The following is an 18,294-nucleotide window of genomic DNA, read 5'->3' on the forward strand; positions in this document are numbered from 1 at the left end:
TATCAGAAAATGAGTCTGGCTAGGAGGATCAGGAAAAAGTGTAGAGTGAGTTAAGGAGATGATTTCAATCTAAGAGCAGAAAAAGTAAGAAGCACTGATAGATTAGGCAGGAAGGAGAATGGGATCGCTCACCTTCGTTCCACAAATACATATAAGGCCACTGTACAGGAACAGCAACCACTAAGATTAGACTGGATCCCAAGTTACTGACTGTTTAAAAGGAGAAAGAGGAGTCAAGCAAACATGCAGCTACAACACAAAACATAAATAATGCGATAAACACTACGGGAGAGACACAAATCAATACTACAGAAGAAGTTCAGAGATAGAAATATCTATAAAATGCAAGAATCAGCTGCAGGTAGTACCTGAATGGAGCCCTGAAAAATAAGATGAGTGGAACTTGGACAGGCAAGGATGAAGGGACAGAACTATCTGGAACAGGAAAGGCAGAGGCTGTTTAGGAACCCCTGCAGAGCCCTGATTCCCAGGGGTAGAGGGAGCATGTGGAGAAGCAATGGGGGAAAGGGGCTAGAATCTGTCGTTGAAGTCCCCTAAGGAAGAAGAGGGTGGAGGTGGGGAGAGGGAGAGAGGACAGGTGTGTCATTCCAGGCAGGAGGGAAGGAGAGCTGGCAATGGGGACTGGAAAGAACCTGACATACCTAAGAAATTCTTCATGGTCTTTCTTCAATTTATAGTCTTTTAAACAACATTGTTAAAGGTTGGAAAAAGGTTTAAAGAAGATAAATTGTATTTTTGCTTAGTACATGTAACAACAAAAAAACACTTTCTGTTGAAATTGACCACAGTATTGGTGATCATGAAATAAGAAAGTGAAGCCAGCCAAAAGGTGAAATCAAAATGTTAAATAAGAAGCACAACTATAATTTCTATACTGTTTTCAGAAAACTGTAGTCCAAACACAGAAAGCTGACTAATTTGGAAGTAATTTTTACTCATAACCAAAGGAGTGTTCAACTTAGAAAAACTAACCTTAAATAATCAATTATTTAAGATTAAATAACTACGCTTAAATCTTGGATTTTCTATTACCAGCCAAAAGGCTTAGAATGAGAATATCAGAGACTTTGACCAGAAATAAGTTTTAAAATGCTGCAAATCTCTGAGGTATGTCAACGCATACATACACCCTGATTTCCACGAACCCCAAGCATACCCAAAATGCATAGTGTCTCTATTCCATAAACGAAGAGCATCTTTATAAAGACCTTCCTCTCAAGGTTGCTTAGGAAATGTTATTCAAACGAGGAAGGGGGTGGCAATGATTGAAAATGCAATTATTTTAGAATCATATCTAAGATCAATTTCAAACTATTTTAGAATGACTAAAAAGTAGGTGCTATGTAGATATTTAAGGATACATTTAGCATAGCACAAGCCTTCTGGTATGAAAAATATTGAAGTTTAACATTCCAAAAGTAATCTTGAGTTGCTTTTGTTCTTAACATAGCAAACAGCCTCCTCAAAACTAGTCCCTCTACTAATAAGTTTCTCAAAATTAATGCCCCTATTAGGATAAATTTATTATATTTTGAAGAGAAATCCCCCAAGCATAGTCTCCATGCTAAATATTTAAGGCAACCTACCTAGAAGTATAATGAAAAAATCCATAAGTTTTTTTTCAGTAATCTCGTTGTAATGCATTTTAATGCTACACCCAGAGTGTATTTTTTTCATCTAGTATAGATTAAGCTAAGAACCTATGAAAACAAAAGGAAAGCAACCTATATTTTCATGACTGCACTTGGCAATCGGTGAAGCCAAAATATATCATTCAAAACACATTTTTAAAAATCTGATGTACATTAAAAGTATACAATCTTTAAGCATTTGTGCAGTCGTGTTCAACGTCCTTATCTAAATCATTTTCAATGGAGGATATTTACACGTTCCTAATCAAAAGTAGCACATCGTTAGCAAACATTTCTTGGATATCTTTTCATTTTAAATAAGCTGTTCTAAAATGAAACAACTTTAAGCTAGAAAGAATGTATATTACTGTCTTCTAAAAATCCTTTTAGGATACCAACGACATTAACTATTTCCGTTAAGATGCTAAATTACTAGCCTGCTTATAGCTGTTCTAAAATGAAACAACTTTAAGCTAGAAAGAATGTATATTACTGTCTTCTAAAAATACTTTTAGGATACCAACGACATTAACTATTTCCGTTAAGATGCTAAATTACTAGCCTGCTTATGCAGCTTAAAAAATAAATCATGAACAACCGACAAAAAACTCAAACTCATACGTTTTCCCCCTTGCGCATATTTTTTTTAATTTGTAAGCGTGAATCAAAATCCGAAGTAATGTGCACGTGAGTGACTAGGACCGAGACTGCAAATGTAGAAATGCTCATAAAATGCCCACGGTGCTCAAAATGGCTGAGGCGCTCCCTCCCCCCACTGGGGCGAGGACAGAAAGTGCGCCAAGCGCACAAGCAGGACCACGCCGCGGTGGCGTCCGTTACAGGGATTCTTCCAGAAATACACGGCTTCCCGACACGTTACCCGGGGAAGCGGCAGTCGGGAGGACACACAAGGAGCCTCAATTTCAGCGCAACTCCGCTGCGAGGTGGAGTCAGAGGTCCCGGGGACCCCCGAGGGCAGCGAACCCCGCAACCCTCCACACAGAGAGCGAGGTCGGAGATCGTGGGGACCCCCCCCCAAGCAGAGCGAAGCCCGGGACTCTGCTGGAGGGAGCGTTCTGGGACCCCGGGGGCTCCCGTATGGGCGAACCCCGCAACTCCCCGTCGGAGAGCTGGCTCAGAGATTCTGGGGACCCCCGAGCGGAGCCAACCACGCCGCTCTCTGCTGGGGAGAGGAGTTAGATATCCCAGGGACTCGCGTGGAACAGAACCCCGAAATTACTGGAGAGCGGGGTCAGAGGTGGCGAGGACCCCCGAGCGGAGCCAACCCCGCCGCGCTCTGCTCGGCTGGGATCAGAGGGGACGCGTCCCCCTCCGAGCGTGGCGCCGGCGCGTGGCTGGCAGCCCTGGGCTCCGAGCTAGCACAGCCGTCGGCGAGCACGGCGTCCCTCCCGGACCCGGGCCCCGCGTGGCGCTGGCCACGTTGGAGGGGCTTTCACCAAGCAGCTCCGTCGGGGCTGCACCCCAACTCCTGGGCGCCCGCACTCACCTGCGCGGCCATCACGCGCTGCCTCTCGGCGATCAGGTTGCACTTCTTGCACTGGCAGTCCCGCCACATGCAGAAGCGCTTGTGGCCCTTGAGCGGCGACGCGTAGCCGTGGTTCCTGCAGCGCGCACACTTGGGCAGTCTCGGGGACTTCTTGCTCGAGGCGCTCAGGCCCAACGCCCCGGACCCCGACGCCCCGGAGCCCGAGCCGCCTCCGCCGCTGCTGCTCCCGGCCTTGCCCTGCGGCGATGCCTCGGGGGCGTTAGGTGCCTCCGACGGTGCGGAAGGTTTGTTGAATGCATCGTCGTCGTTGGCCATGGTGCCCCCCAAAGAAGCGCAAGGGCTCTGCGGCCACCTCTCCCGTCCGGAGACGGCTGCAAGTGAGCACACAACGGACGGCGAGGCTCCCAAGGAGGAGGCGCGGGAGGCGTGTGCGCCGCAGCCGGAGGTGCAGTCCGAGTGGCGAGGTCGGGACACGCAACGCCTGGAGGGGTGGGGGAGGGGTGTGCTTTTATTTCCCCCCTTTTGGCGCGCCCGCGGCACAGAACTTTTGGATACTTTTCAGAACATTCCCGGGTCTGAAGGGGCGAGAGAAGGCGCGCTGGAGCGCTGCCACGCCCACCGCCCCCCAACTCCAGCCACAGTGCTCCCGTAGCGTGCAAGCTTGCACCTGGAGCAAGCACTCAAGACGATTGCTGCAGAGCCGCTGCAAGCTGCACCCACCCCACCCCCCACACCCCCAGCTCTCCAAGGCGCGGAGACCCAGCTGCCAGAGCATGCTGCACCGAGGAAGCTGGTCTTCCAGGTCAAGAGCAGAGTCTCGTGCGTGCTGCTTGGAAAAAGTGCAGACCACCCTGTGAGGCCACTATCTCCCTTCGCCCCAATAAGGCACATTCTCCGAGTTCGATAGAGCAAACGTTGGCAACAGCCAACTCGGAAAGTGGTTTTTTCTCGGGAAAGAATTTCAAAGTTTGGGCCTTTCTGCTCCCCATTTACGCCTTCCTGCACCTTGTTCATTTGCTCACAAGATTTCTACCTCCTGGATCAGGATGACTTTCACATCTATGGTTCCAGCCCTTGCTGCTTCTCACGTTAGGTGACTATAGCTTCTTACCTTTGAGGCAGCTTCACTTAAGCTTTGCAGGCCCTGAAACTCAGCCTTTTAAAAAACTGAGGGTTGAGGGGGTGCCGGTGCCAGAGGCCTCAATCCCACCCCTCCTCCTTCCTCCTTCCATCCCATTTCCTCCCTCTTTTCCTTCTCCCCCTCCTTCGCAACTGCACACCCTTCTTCCTACACACCCATGTGTCCCTCTAAGGCCGGCCCTTCACCTCAAGTCTGAATCTCTGGGGTACTTTCCAGCTGGTCTCTCTGTTTCTTAGTTTTCCAGTATATTCCATGCACACAGTAGTGGGCACCTGCGGTGGCTTGGTGTTGTTTTCCATGTGAAAAACAAAAGTTAAAGACCTTAAGCTGGGTCTTAAAGCATGTGTATGATCTCCCTCTGCACTTCTCAGCCTCTCATAGTTACCTACAGCTCGGATGAGCTCTTCCTTGACCCTTTACATGCCTCTGCTCACTGCCACGTCCTTAACCTTCCAGTGGCCATTGTCCACCCGGGGGGGCGGGGGCTGCTCCTGCACCCCTCCCCTACTCTCTTTGCTTTCCACCAATGTTAGTACTCACCTTTCCAATTCTGGGCCCCAAACTTAGGGGAGTTAATTCTCCAAAGGAGCAATGAACACACTACTTGGCTTCTCATCAAAATGGTTTTCCAGTGGCCATCTCTTTTAGCATTTTCAGTGCTTAGCTCTGAAATCCTCTCATCTGCCTTTCCTGTTCTAATTCTGAGGCCTCTCGCACAGGCCCTTTTGCTCAGTCTGGATTTTCTCCAATAGTGTTCTCAATCTAAAATTTATTTCCTGGGGACTGGCCGGTTAGCTCAGTTGGCTAGAGCGTGGAGCTGATAACACCAAGGTACAGGGTTCAATCCCTTTACTGGCCAGCTGCCAAAAAAAAAAAAAGAAAGAAAAAATATATATATATTCCTAAAAAAGCTTCTGGCTTTATGCAGTACCTCATAGAAAGAAAGAAAGAAAAAATATATATATATTCCTAAAAAAGCTTCTGGCTTTATGCAGTACCTCATACCCTATCCATGAAGCCAGTGACATTCTACTCCTGACAGGGGCCAGGACGCAGCCATCCATCCCATATTGGAACCTGTTAAATAGAATAGTGTAACCACTGTTTCATTCAGGAATATTCATTCATTTGAAGTCTTCCATTAAACACACATGCCAATTGCTATTATCCACTATGTATTTTTCTTTTACCATATTTACATTTGGAAGAAGCACCGGTCAAATTCCAAATCACAGAGGAATATATGTTCCTTATAAGCATCCCACCACTAGAATCTGTGACGAAGGGATTTAAGCCCACAGAAAATTTGGGGCTAGAAATCTGTGTGACCAAGGTATTGAAACATAAAACATTGTTATGATAGCCTACTAAAGTTTTTATTCACAAACCACAGAGAAGGTACCAGACAGGAGACGATCCAAAAAAGAGACAGGAAGTCTCCAAGAACGGAGTCATACTGGAAATTTTGAGCAGCCTGGCCCTGTTGTCTCCTTTCTTCCCTCTCCTCTTTTCAGAAACCAAAGCTATAAAGATGATGATACAGACCCGTATTTATTGACTTAGAAATATGTCCAAGAAATACTGATAGTGGGGAGAAAACATTTTTAAAATATGTCAGGGTCAGGCAAAGGCTTCTTAGATATGACACCCAAAGCAAAAGCAATAAAAGAAAAAAGAAATGATAAATTGGACTTCATCAAAATTCAAAACTTTCGTACTTCAAAAGACACCATTAAGAAGATGCTTCAAAAGACACCATTAAAGGGGCCGGCCCGGTGGCGCACTGCTACAGTGTGCCGCTTGGGAAGCGTGGGCGCTCCCGCCGAGGTTTCGGATCCCACATACAGACCGGCCGCTCACTGGCTGAGCAAGGTGCGGGAACTTCAAAAGACACCATTAAGAAGATGAAAAGACAAGTCATAGGCTATGAAAAAATATTTAGAAATCATATATCTGTTAAAGGACTTGTATCCAGAATATATGAAGAATTTTTACAATTCAATAAGAAAAGGACAAACAACCCAACTGAAAAACGTAGAGAAGATTTGAATAGACATTTTACCAAAGAAAATATTTGAATGGGCAATCAATACATGAAAAAATGTTTGATATCACTTATCATTAGGGAAATGCAAGTCAAAACTGCAATAAGGTATTGCTTCATACTCACTAGGATATCTATAATCGAAAAGATAGACAAAGTATTGACAAAGATATGGAGAAAATAGAACTCTCATATATTGCTGGTGGGAATGTAAAATTGTACATTTTAGAAAACTTACCATATGACCCAGCAATTTCACTTGTAGGTATCTACTCCAGAGAATTGAACACATATGTTCAAGCAAAGACTTGTATGTAAATATTCATAGCAGCATTATTCATTTGAAGCAACCCAAATGTCCATCAACAGGTGAATGTATAAACAAGGTGTGACATATTCATGCAATGGAATATCATTCAGCAACCAAAAGGAATGAAGTAATAATGCATGCTACCGCATAGATGAACCTCAAAAACATTATGCTAAGTAAAAGAAGCCAGATTCAAAAGATCACCTATTGTGTGATTCCATTTATGTGAAATGTCCAGAATAGGCACATCAATATAGAGAGAAAATAGACTGCAGTTGCCAGGGGCTGGTGGTGGGAACTGGGAGTGAGTGAAAAAAGGTATAAAAGATATTTTGGAGGTGATGGAATGGTCTAAAATTGGATTGTGGTACTGGTGCAAAAACTTTATATTTACTAAAATTATTTGTATGGTTATACATTACACATTTATAAATTATAAATGAAGCTGTTTAAAATTTTGAATTAAAAGACAAAAGAAAACCACCTGTGATGCACAGTATGGTTTCATTTTTGGAATAGAAACAAGTGTACATTTATATCTTCTTGAGTAGGTTATGTAATTCTCCCTGCGTAATAGGGTTATGGGTGATATTCTCTTTCTCCTTTGTTCATTTTCTGATTTTTTTTTTAACACTTAGGCATTAACACTATCAGAAAAAAAAATACATTATTTTATTGGTGAGGCAATGTAGTATATTAACTAAATGCCTAATTTTGTTTTTTTTTTTTTCCTTTTTGTCTTTTTTCGTGTCCGGCAACGGATTGCAACCCTCAGTGTCGCGCCCGTACCGGACCAGGACCGGCAACGGGATCGCAACCCTCAGTGTTGCACCCGCACCTCGCTCAGCCAGTGAGCGGGAACCGGTCCGCATGTGGGATCCGAACCCTCGGCGGGAGCGCCACCACGCTCCCAAGCGGCGCACTGTAGCAGTGCGCCACCAGGCCGGCCCAAATGCCTAATTTTGAATCCCAGCTATGTGACCTTAGGCAAGTTAGTTAAGTGCTCTGTGACTCAGTCTCCTGATCTATAAAAGGGGGCTAATAACAATGCCTGCCTCAAAGGGTTGTTAGGAAAACTAAATTAGTTAATACTTATGACATGCTTAGAAAAGTATCTAGCACACAGTAAAATGTATGTATGCTGTAGTTGTTATTTGCATACTGGAAGGAACAAAAGAATAGGGAGAAAGCAGGTATGTATACATATATATACTTTCCATATACATATGCACTCCCCACGTGTTGGAAGAACATGTGGGGAGGAGAAGCTATATTAGAAGCCACCAGTGCTAAATTACATCTACTTTGCATTTCATCCATAGAAAGCTGTTTTTGTCCCAGGTCTTGGCGCAACAGGTCAAGAGAAAATTCTCTCAGATCATATATATGAAGTGAGATACCATATGATTCAAAGTATTCTGCTCCCTGACTCAAGTGTGCATGAGTCAGCTGGCCTGACTTATGATTTGGTGTACAACTGTGTGCGATCAATGTCTCAGTGATTGTTATGAGGGGTACGAATCAAGGGAGAAGTGGGACTGGTAGGGCCTGGAGCATTCATGGAAGAGAACCCTGTTGTGAGATGGAAGGCTGAACTATTCTGTAGTCGCACAGGATTGAGTAGGCACAATGGAAAAACAAGACATTCTAGGTCGTGGGAACAATGGATGGAAGGCTGGGCATTGGGAGTGAGCCCAGGGGTTGGGGGAGAGGGCACAGACATGCCAGTCTGGGACAGAGGAGTCAAGCTGGAGCCCAGTGGGAGATAAGGTTGGAAAGATAGCACGGCACCTTGCCCGCCAGTGAGGAATTTGGCTTCTATCCTATAGGCAGATGGAAAATGATGGAGGCTTTGTCCTTGAGGTGTTTGAGAAATGAGGGTGTCGGTTCTGCCAATCACTGTGTTATTTGAATAAGCCACTTAGCGTCTTTGAGTCTTCAGTCCTTAGAGTGGACAACAGTACTATAAAGATTAGAGATATTTGTAAAATACTCAGAAAGATGCCTGCCACATAGAAAAAGCTTGATCTTTGTTGGTGGCTGATGCTGACCGTAGTTTGGATAGGATTGAAAGCAGGTAACGCTGGCAGGGACCTAGTTGCTGGCTATGCCTGAGGTTGAGCAGTGAAACCTAATTACCAGCCACCTTCCTCTGTGCATTCGAGTTCCTACCAATATCCATGTAGACCGAGGACAGCAGTCAGGAACCTGCATTTCATGGCAGGTAGGAATACAGGCCTTACAGTCCTGCTGCCTGTGTCAGAGTGCCAGCTTTGGCACTGAACGGCTACATGCCTGTGGGCAAGTCATGTACCCACTTTGTGGCTCCTTCTCATATGGAAATTGAAAATAACATGAGAATGATTGTGAAGATGCAACGATTAGTGTATGTAAAGGATTTAAAGCAGTGCTGCCAGAGACTAAGGACCGTGCAAGCATGAGCTATTATTGCTTTAGAATTCTGTAAGAGGAAGTTTGAAGCACAGATTAAAGATGAGGGGAGCCAGGAGGAAGGTTTTAGGATCTGAGCAGTTTATTAATTCTTTCCAACTAAAGTGTTCCCAACAAGGTCGGTAATCAGGAGCCCAACTTGGAACCTGGAAGTAAATGGCAAACCCTTAGGTAGCAAACATTTGTTAAGCAACACATCATCCTCACACTATCTGAGTATCTGGAGCCAATGTCAGGCTCTTATGGAGACAAGGGATAATCCATCCAAAATTATCATCTATTTATTTAAGTACTTTCTTATACAATTGATGCTCTAACAAATTGAGACTATCTCAAGAGTTTTCCTAGACCTTTTGTTGTAAGAGATTTAAAAGAACAGAGGGAACAGTGAAAACAAGTCTTGAAATAAAATTTCATTTTAGAGTTTCAAGAAGAATTGGAAGTTAAAATGTATATCAACAAAAGAGCTCAGATACATTCCCTATTGGGTTCAATAGCCACTATCTTACTGATTTCTCAGCTTGTTAACAAAATAAAAACAAGACAAACATAGATTAGCAGTGCTAATGCTGCTAAGATAAATAACAATGTAAGAGTATTTTTACCATAAGCCCACTTACATAGGGTAGAGAGTTGAGAATAGAAATGAATATTTTGTGACTAATTCAAAGTTTAAAAATTGAAACCTTAGGTAGACACATATATATCAGCTATTATGTATTTTGTCAAGCTATTTTCTTTTCAAAGAAGGCCTTGTTAGGTTTCCACTTTACCAACTAATGGGAGAAATCTACATTGAGTTTTGGAGAAATGTTATAAAAACAAAAATTCACCTAATTACAGAAGAAAGAATGGTGAGCCAAGAAGCAAAACAGTGAGAATAGATATGGGATTTGATGCTGAGGATCAGGGTAACTGTAACCACTATTAATTTTTGACAAAAATTATTTTAAGACCTCCTGCAACTATGAAATGACAAAAATTATTATATTTGCTTATATATTTTTATACTACTATTGATAAATACTGTGAGTTGAGTTAATAATTATTGTCAGAGTCAGCTGCTGACTTGAAGGGCCAAAAGTACCTTTAACCACACTGATATAGAGCTTGTTCCTGGCCCTTGAAGATAAGGCAAAAGACTCCTCAGACATAAAAAAAGAATGAAGTTCTGCCATTCACAGCAACAGGGAGGAGCCTGGAGAAAATTTTGCAAAGTGAAATGACCCAGGTGTGGAAAGAGAAAAACCACCTCTTCACTCATACCTGGGAGCTGAATTCACGAATAAACAAACAATAAAGAGAGAGAAAGAAACAACAATCACAATAATACATTGAATTCGTAGAAGGAGAGAACAAAATTGTGGTTACTAGAGGTTCATTAATGAGAAGTTGGTTAACCAACACAAAGAATAATTAGGTATTAGAATGATAAATAAGTTGGGCCGACCCCGTGGCTCACTCGGGAGAGTGCAGGGCTGGGAGCGCAGCGACGCTCCCGCCACGGGTTCGGATCCTATATAGGACTGGCCGGTGCGCTCACTGGCTGAGGGCGGTGTGGGCGACACCACACCAAGGGTTGTGATCCCCTTACCAGTCAAGAAAAAGACAAAAAAAAAAAAAAAAAAGAATGATGAATAAGTTAACTATCCCAATCTGACCATCACACCTTGTACACAACTATCGATAGTCAACTTTGTACCCCACAAATATGTATAATAAAAAAGAAAAGAAGGAAAAAGAGTTTAAGATTTCACCATAGGAAAAGCCGTGTAACAGCTCAGTTCAAGATGTGTCACTAGTTAGTGCGAGATTCATTGCCAACAGTGAAATTAATGCTAGGGAGTTTGGAAGAGAAATCTACTGAGGGTTGGAGCGGGTGGGAAGCATCCTGGAAGAAGCAGGCTTTCGGGAGAGGGGTGTTCACATTAATGACGGGTGGGAAACTCATGCAAACTAAAACTAGATCTTTCAAGAAAGGACTGGGCCTGTCTCATGATGGGGAGACCCATGCAGCCCCGACTCTGTCCTTGACATTTCCATCCCCGGTATGCCCAGCTCTCCATCCCCAACCTTCTTTGCTGCCCTACCCTGTCCTTAGTGGAAATCGCCTCCTACTGTAATAGGCTCAGGTGGAATACAAAGCCCTTCCTTTGTTTCCAGGAGCCTTATTGAGACAAGGCTGGAGTGTTTTTATTTATTACTATTTATAACACTAATAAAAGCTTGAAACAATCACAGAGGAAATAATCACAGAGTGCCATGAATAGACACACTCTGGCCTGCAAAGTGTACCTCCTATTCCTGGGAACCCCGAGGACAAGGGTTCTTGGCTGGGGCTGGCTCCTTGGCAGCCGCCATCTAGGAAGAGCGCCCCCTGCGGGCCAGTGGGCTCGCCGCACGCGACCGGCGCGCTCTTCCTCCCGTCCCCGCGCTGGGGGAAGGGGTCCTGGTGGAGGAGGAGACCCCTCCCCCCTTTTCAGGCCTGATCTCCCGCCTGGAAGATCCGCCCCCGCCCTCGTGATTGCCAGGGAATGTTTATGCCCTCCCGCCCACACGGTGAGGTCAAAGGGATCTCCACGTGGGAATAAGCGTGGTTAACTCGTATGGGTGTGGGGGCAGGGCAGCACTCTGGTGCTGGGGGTGGGGGAGCTAGGGGGAAGGGTGCGATTGACATCCTCATACCTAGAGAGCACTGTAATCTTTGCAGTAGTGGTGTCAGATAAAATACATAAACATTGCATGGGATATACTTATACTGAAAAAAAGGTTTCTTGTTTATCTGAAATCCGAATTTAACTGGGTATTCTGTTTTCTTATTTACCAAATCTGGCAATCCTACTTCTAGGGTCTTTGGAAACACTACTTCCTCAAAGCCTCATAGAAGTAGAAAAAAGACCCTTTATGCCAGGAGTCCGAAAGCCCTGTACCTTTGCACCAAATCCAGCCCCATGTATGTTTCTGTGGCCTGTGAGCTGAGAATACTTTTTTTTTTTTTGTCTTTCTCGTGACCGGTAAGGGGATCGCAACCCTTGGTGTGGTGTCGCCCCCACCGTGCCCACACCGCGCTCAGCCAGTGAGCGCACCGGCCAGTCCTATATAGGATCCGAACCAGCGGCGGGAGTGTCGCTGCGCTCCCAGCGCCGCACTCTCCCGAGTGCACCATGGAGTCGGCCCTGAGAATACTTTTTTTTTTTTTGTCTTTCTCGTGACCGGTAAGGGGATCGCAACCCTTGGTGTGGTGTCGCCCACACCGTGCCCACACCGCGCTCAGCCAGTGAGCGCACCGGCCAGTCCTATATAGGATCCGAACCAGCGGCGGGAGTGTCGCTGCGCTCCCAGCGCCGCACTCTCCCGAGTGCACCATGGAGTCGGCCCTGAGAATACTTTTTACAGTTTTTAATTGTTGAAAGAGAAATCAGAAGTAGAATATTTTGTGAAACATGAAAATGATATGAAATTTAAATGTCTGTGTCCATAAATAAACTTTTATTAGACACAGCCACATCTAGTCCTTCATGTACTGTTTGTAGCTGATCTAGAAATACAAGGGCAGTGCTCAGTAGTTGCAATAGAGACCATATTCCTAAAATATTTATTCTCCGGTCGTTTACCGAAACTGTGTGACCCTGCTGTAGACTTCCTTTTTTTTTTTTGAGACTCCCAATATAGTTTTTTTGTAAGTGAAGATATGTCAAAGTAGGATAACACATTTGGAGGTATGCCCAAAGCCTTTTGTGAAGGGCAGACTTGGTCTAACATGGTGGTCCTGTCTTTGCCTCTCAGAAGGCCCACCCTCCCCCAGGCCACTACTGGCTGCTGGGTTAAAAGATGAACAAGACCTGGACCCTGTCCTTGCATAGCTCACGATTACCAACAGAGAGGGCCATGTAAATAAGTGTTCTGCTGGAAAGTGGACTCTGGGGAGGTAGGGAGCTGCTAATTTTGCCTGGGGAAAAGAGGAGAGTTATGCAGAGAGCCCAGCCTCACCAGGTGGAGGGAGAAAACAAGAACACCTATTTCAGCCCAGCAGGAAGATAAAGGTGAAAATGCATGCAAATGCGTGATATATTCCAAAAGTGAGGAAAAGTTACATTTGGCTGCACCTGAGGGGCAGGGATTGCTAGGGAGGGCATGACAAAAGATAATAGCGATAATTAACAAAATTCACATAGACTTTCCTATGTGCCTGACACTGTTGCAAGTGCTTTCTATATTAATTCATTTAATTATCACAAAGGCCCTTGAGTAGGTCCCGTCCTTATACCTACTTTATAGTTGAGGAATCTGAGGTGCACAGTGGTTGAGTGACTCACCCAATATAAGAAAAGGGGGAGCGCAGGAGAGGGAGCCAGGCTCACGTTCTTCACCATGTCCTAGGAAGGTCCCGTTGCTCACCTCTTGTCCCTCAGATAGTGGCAGTGGGAACAAGTGGGTAGTGGGAATGGAGAAGCAGATAATTCTCCGGTCCTGGAACTATCTCAGACAATTGTGTGAAGGGTGAGAGCAACTTAATGAGGTGGTCTACACTGAACTCTTCAGAAGCCACAGCAAGCAAAACAAAGGTGCAGGTAACTAATCGTTAAGTGGGGTGCAGACTATAAGTGCTGTAGAAAACTGAAGGGGAGAGAAGAGGAACACTCCTGTTCATAGTGGAGTTAGGAGTGGTGTCAGAGGAGCTGGCCTTTGACTTCGTCTTTTGGACACAGGGAAACAAGGGAGTGTGACGTCTACAAACATCTTTTCCATCTTTTTTGTTTGGTCTTGTTTCCAGCTGTATCCCTAGACCAGGACCTGTCATGCCCAAGGGCCTCATTAATATTCATTGAATATATGAATGATTTTAAAATACATATGTATTTTTGAATACACAATACATGTGGTTCAAAAGTTAAAAAGTTTAAATTGCTAGAGTGAAATTCTTCCTACTGCTGTCCCCCATCACCCAGTTTCCTTCCACAGAGGCAACTAGACTGTATGTTTTTTGAGATTTTTTGCAGTTATTGAATGCATATGCAAGCAAATATGCAAATGTATGTGAGTGCGTGTGTGTCTACTCTCCACTCTCCCCCCACATGGTTTTTAATACAAATGGTAGCCTAGAATACATGCCATGCACATGGCTTTTGTTCACTGTATATATTGAGATTATTCCCCATGAGTCCCTAAGGATCTTCCTCAATCCCTTTTACAGCTGGATCCAGTGCATGGCTGTGCCATACTTTATTCACTCCCCTACATTGGCCACACAGGTCTTCTTCCTTTGCTCTTAGAAATAGTATTGCAAGGAGGAACGGATGGATGTTGAATGAGGAGACTCTGGGCTAGGGAAGTAAAATGACTTAAGAGCACAGTGATTACCGCTATTTTAGATTGGTCAGATGTCCCCAGCACCTGTGGATATGAAACACCCACCTTCAGAATCTGACATCTCCAGCTGGAGGTGGCCAGTCTGGTGAGAGACAATGGCCTGGGGTCAGACAAACTTAAATTTCGATCCTTGTTCTGCTCCTTGTGACCTGCATTTTCTTGGAAAAGCCACTGAATTCCTCTTCGGTTTTTCACGTCTGAATCAGGGATGGTGATGGTCATAGACTATGAAGATTAAATGAAATGAGATAAGGAATAGAAATAGACTACTTGGGAATGCAAGCAGGAGGGAATTCATTCTCACCTCACCCCATGGGGTATGACTGCTAATGAGTACAGGGTTTCTTTTGGGGGTGATGAAAATGTATTAAAATTGATGTGATTGCATAACACTCAATACACTAAAACCTATTGAATTGTATACTTTGAATGGGTAAATTCTATGATATGTGAATTAAACCTCACGAAAGTTGTTATAAAAAATGCTCTGGCAGGAAGGAGAGGTAGAGGAGGAAGAAGGGATACAAGGACCCAGGAACAGCAGGAAAGACAAGACTGCACACAGGGTGCAGGTTTTGTACAGCACTGGGCATCACAGTGCCTAAACTTTAGTTCTGGCTCAGCCTCCAGCTGGCTGTGTGACCTTGGAAAAGCTCCTTCACCTCTCTGTTCTTTGTTTGCCTCGTTAAAAAGTGAAATGAAATAAAAATGAGGGGGAACTTGATGACCTGGGGTCTTTCCTGATGAAAAGTCTACAATTGGCCTCCTGCCTTGGGCTGGGGGAGGAGAGGTGAGGGGAAGCCAGATAGGAAGAGAGCAGAGATACTTGCTGGACCTTTCCCCTCCTGTCTTTACCTTGCCCTGCACGCTGCCCTCCCCTTGAACCCTAGGCCTTTGTTCAGCTTCCCCCAACCCTGGAAGTCCATGCATGCAGGGGAGAGTGTGAGGGTTGGGTTGGGTCAGGGTCATGAGGAGGCCTAGACAGGAGCCACGCTGTCAAATATTATTCCATTTTCTAGTAGAGATTATAGACCTTGGGAAGGAACCAATTTAAGAACATGAGTGAAGAGCCAAGGCAAGTTCTCCAGACAGAGAGGTGGTTTTCCCATCTGCTTATAACTTTTCCATCATTAGGGTTAATTAGCATCCTTTACTACTTGGTAGTGAGCTGTACTCAATTAAGTATATGCATTTTAATTTTTATTGTGGTAAAATACACATAAAATTTTCCATTTTCACCATTTTTAAATGTATAGCTCAAGAGCATTAAATACATTCATGTGGTTTTGCAACCGTCACCACCATCTATGTTTTTAAATTTTTATATTGAAGTATAACACATAAAGTGCAAGAATCCTAAGTGTTCGCCTCCATAAGTTTTTACATTTGTATGTATCCATGTAACTGCCACCCAGATCATGATACAGACCATTTACAGCACTCCAGAAGGCTCCCCTTTCTCATCAGTTATATTTTCAAAGTTTGTTTTTGCTAAGTTTAAGCCTTTGCTTGGGGGAAGAAAAAAACCCCAAAAGAAAACATGGTTTTTCTGCAAGCAACTTAGGTGGTTTTGCAGATTGCATAGTCGGTATCTCAATGTTTCATTCTTAAAGGTTCAAGTCCCAGTGTACTTGGGCAGGAAGGCACTGTGCTAGGACAGTGAACAGGGTGCCCCATAGAAGACCTGCTCTCCTCCTATCAGTTGGAATCCCTTTGTCGCACATCCCAGAGCCAGTGCATGGACTGAAAAGTTCTCATTGGAATGTGCTCTAAATTCTCACTGCAGGTGGGACAGTGGTGGCAACCGTTCTGCCAAACAGGATGCAGAAGGTATTTTCTACTCCTTGCCAGATCCACACCTGTGCCCCATCAGTGACTTCAAAATGCTTGCTGGTTCTGTAGCTGGATTCGAAATGACATCTTAGCCCACTTCATCATTCTGTAGCAGAAGCTGAAAGCTAAAAAAGGTTAGAGTTAGTCTGTGTGTTTTTTTCTTTTCTTTTCAGTATTGAAATCTGACGAAGGTGAAGGAGGAAGCATAGAAGTCAAAATATAGTTCATCAGAATAAGACAGATTCCAATAGAAACTAGGGAAAATTGATAACGAAGAATACTTGAAGAAGGAAAAATTGGAAAAGGATCACATCAATCCCAGAGAGAGGGAGAGATTACACAGTTCTATTCAGGAATTCTAGAAGAAAGCAAAAACAGAAAAACCCTGTGGATCTTCAACTCCAATTTTTCTACCTGCAGATTGGCTCTCTGCATTTTTACCATCGCCTGAAACCCTACAAAAGCCCGTGTGTTTTATTTACCGCCGTCTCCCTAGAGCTTAATGCAAATAAACAGTCAAGAATCAGAAAGCAAAGGGCAGAGGAACCAGCTAGAAAGGCCATTTCCTAACAGGAAAATGGCCAAGCCAGGGAATGTCAGAGGCAAGGGTCACCAGGGAGATGGTCACCTAGTCAGAGTGTAGGTGTTTCCAAGCATAGGTATCTGGGAAAGGAAGAAAATAAACCTTAGGGGAATTTTTTTTTTTTTTTTTTTTTTAAGAAGGCAAGAGAAGCAAACACTTAGAAGGAATGGAGCAGAATTTCACATGCACCATGAGGAAAAAAATATTTCCTTAACTGAATAGGAAGGAGGCAAAATAGATTTTTAGAAAAATAAAGGGAAGGAAAGCAGTATATTGGGATTTTAAATTCTTAGCTTTCTTGGCAAAAATGGAGAGTAAATGTAACCATACACACAAGTGCTGAATTTTTATTTGACAAATCAAAACCATAGGGACTTAAGGCAGGGGATTTTCAAAGTGAATTTTATGGACTTTCTGGCAACAACGATATGCATGTAAATTTATTTCCTAAAATAGATTCTGATATTCAGAATTTATTGAGCTGATCAATTTGGAAGCATGTACAGTGCCTATTTAAAAAGACTATTTATGTCTTATAGATTCAACGTTTTATTTATACACTCATATATATACGGTCAAGTTCATTTTATTTTCAAACACTCCACATCCTTACTTTTCGCCTACTTGATCTGTTGATTCCTGAGATATGTGTGTTAAAGTGTCCCTCTAACCAAGAATACAGACCTGTTAATTTAATCTCTTGTATTAATTGGGTTTTGCTCTGAATAATTGGAAGCCCTGTTTTTGGACACATAAAAACTCATGATTATTATGTTTTCTCAGTGCATCGTACCTTTTATGGAGAGTGAAATATCTCTCCTCATTTTTAATGATTTTTTTCTTGAATTTTATTTTGTCTGCATTAATACTTTTACACCTGATTTTGTGTTCCCTATCTTCTTCCACATGCAATTCTTTCATTTCTATCTTACCATGCAAACTGAACCAACATTAAAAAAAAATCCTAAACTTTAAAATTTTCATCAGTTGTTGAAAACCTAGGCAAAAACTCAGACTAACTGGACAGACCCCAACTTAAAAAAAAGAACTTTATTAAGGTATAGTTTATAAATTTTAAAATTGACCTGTTCCAAGTGTACAGTTGAATGATTGTTAGTACACGTACAAGTTGTGTAACCATCACTACAGTCTAATGTTAGAACATTTTCATTACCCAAAAGAGGTCCCTCGTATGCATTTATGTCACTCACTGTCCCCCCCCCACCAGCCCAAGGCAGCCACTAATCTACTTTTTGTCTCTACAGATTTGCCTTTCCTGGATAATTCATGTAATGGACTCATACAAAGTGGGGTCTTTTGAATGTGTCTTCTCTTACTTAATGTAATGGTTTTGTGGTCTATCCATGCTGAATAGTATTCCACTGTATGGAATACAACATTTT

General features: G+C 43.6%; 1 protein-coding gene and 1 non-coding gene across 2 annotated transcripts in view; one reads left to right on the forward strand and one right to left on the reverse strand.

Moving 5' to 3' along the window:
- The window catches only part of DMRT1 (doublesex and mab-3 related transcription factor 1), a 101,853-nt gene extending 98,242 nt beyond the window's left edge, over window positions 1-3,611 (reverse strand). The window contains exon 1 of the mRNA XM_008582382.1: window positions 3,160-3,611. Within this exon, the coding sequence (XP_008580604.1) occupies window positions 3,160-3,474 (315 nt within the window). The 5' untranslated portion in view covers window positions 3,475-3,611. The remainder of the gene's footprint in view (window positions 1-3,159) is intronic.
- Window positions 3,612-5,085: 1,474 nt separating this feature from the next.
- On the forward strand, window positions 5,086-5,159 carry TRNAI-GAU. The gene has a single exon. It is a non-coding gene; the product is annotated as a tRNA-Ile (tRNA).
- Window positions 5,160-18,294: the final 13,135 nt, after the last annotated feature.

Source organism: Galeopterus variegatus, unplaced genomic scaffold (assembly GCF_000696425.1).
Source record: "Galeopterus variegatus unplaced genomic scaffold, G_variegatus-3.0.2 Scaffold2595, whole genome shotgun sequence".
Taxonomy (NCBI): domain Eukaryota; kingdom Metazoa; phylum Chordata; class Mammalia; order Dermoptera; family Cynocephalidae; genus Galeopterus; species Galeopterus variegatus.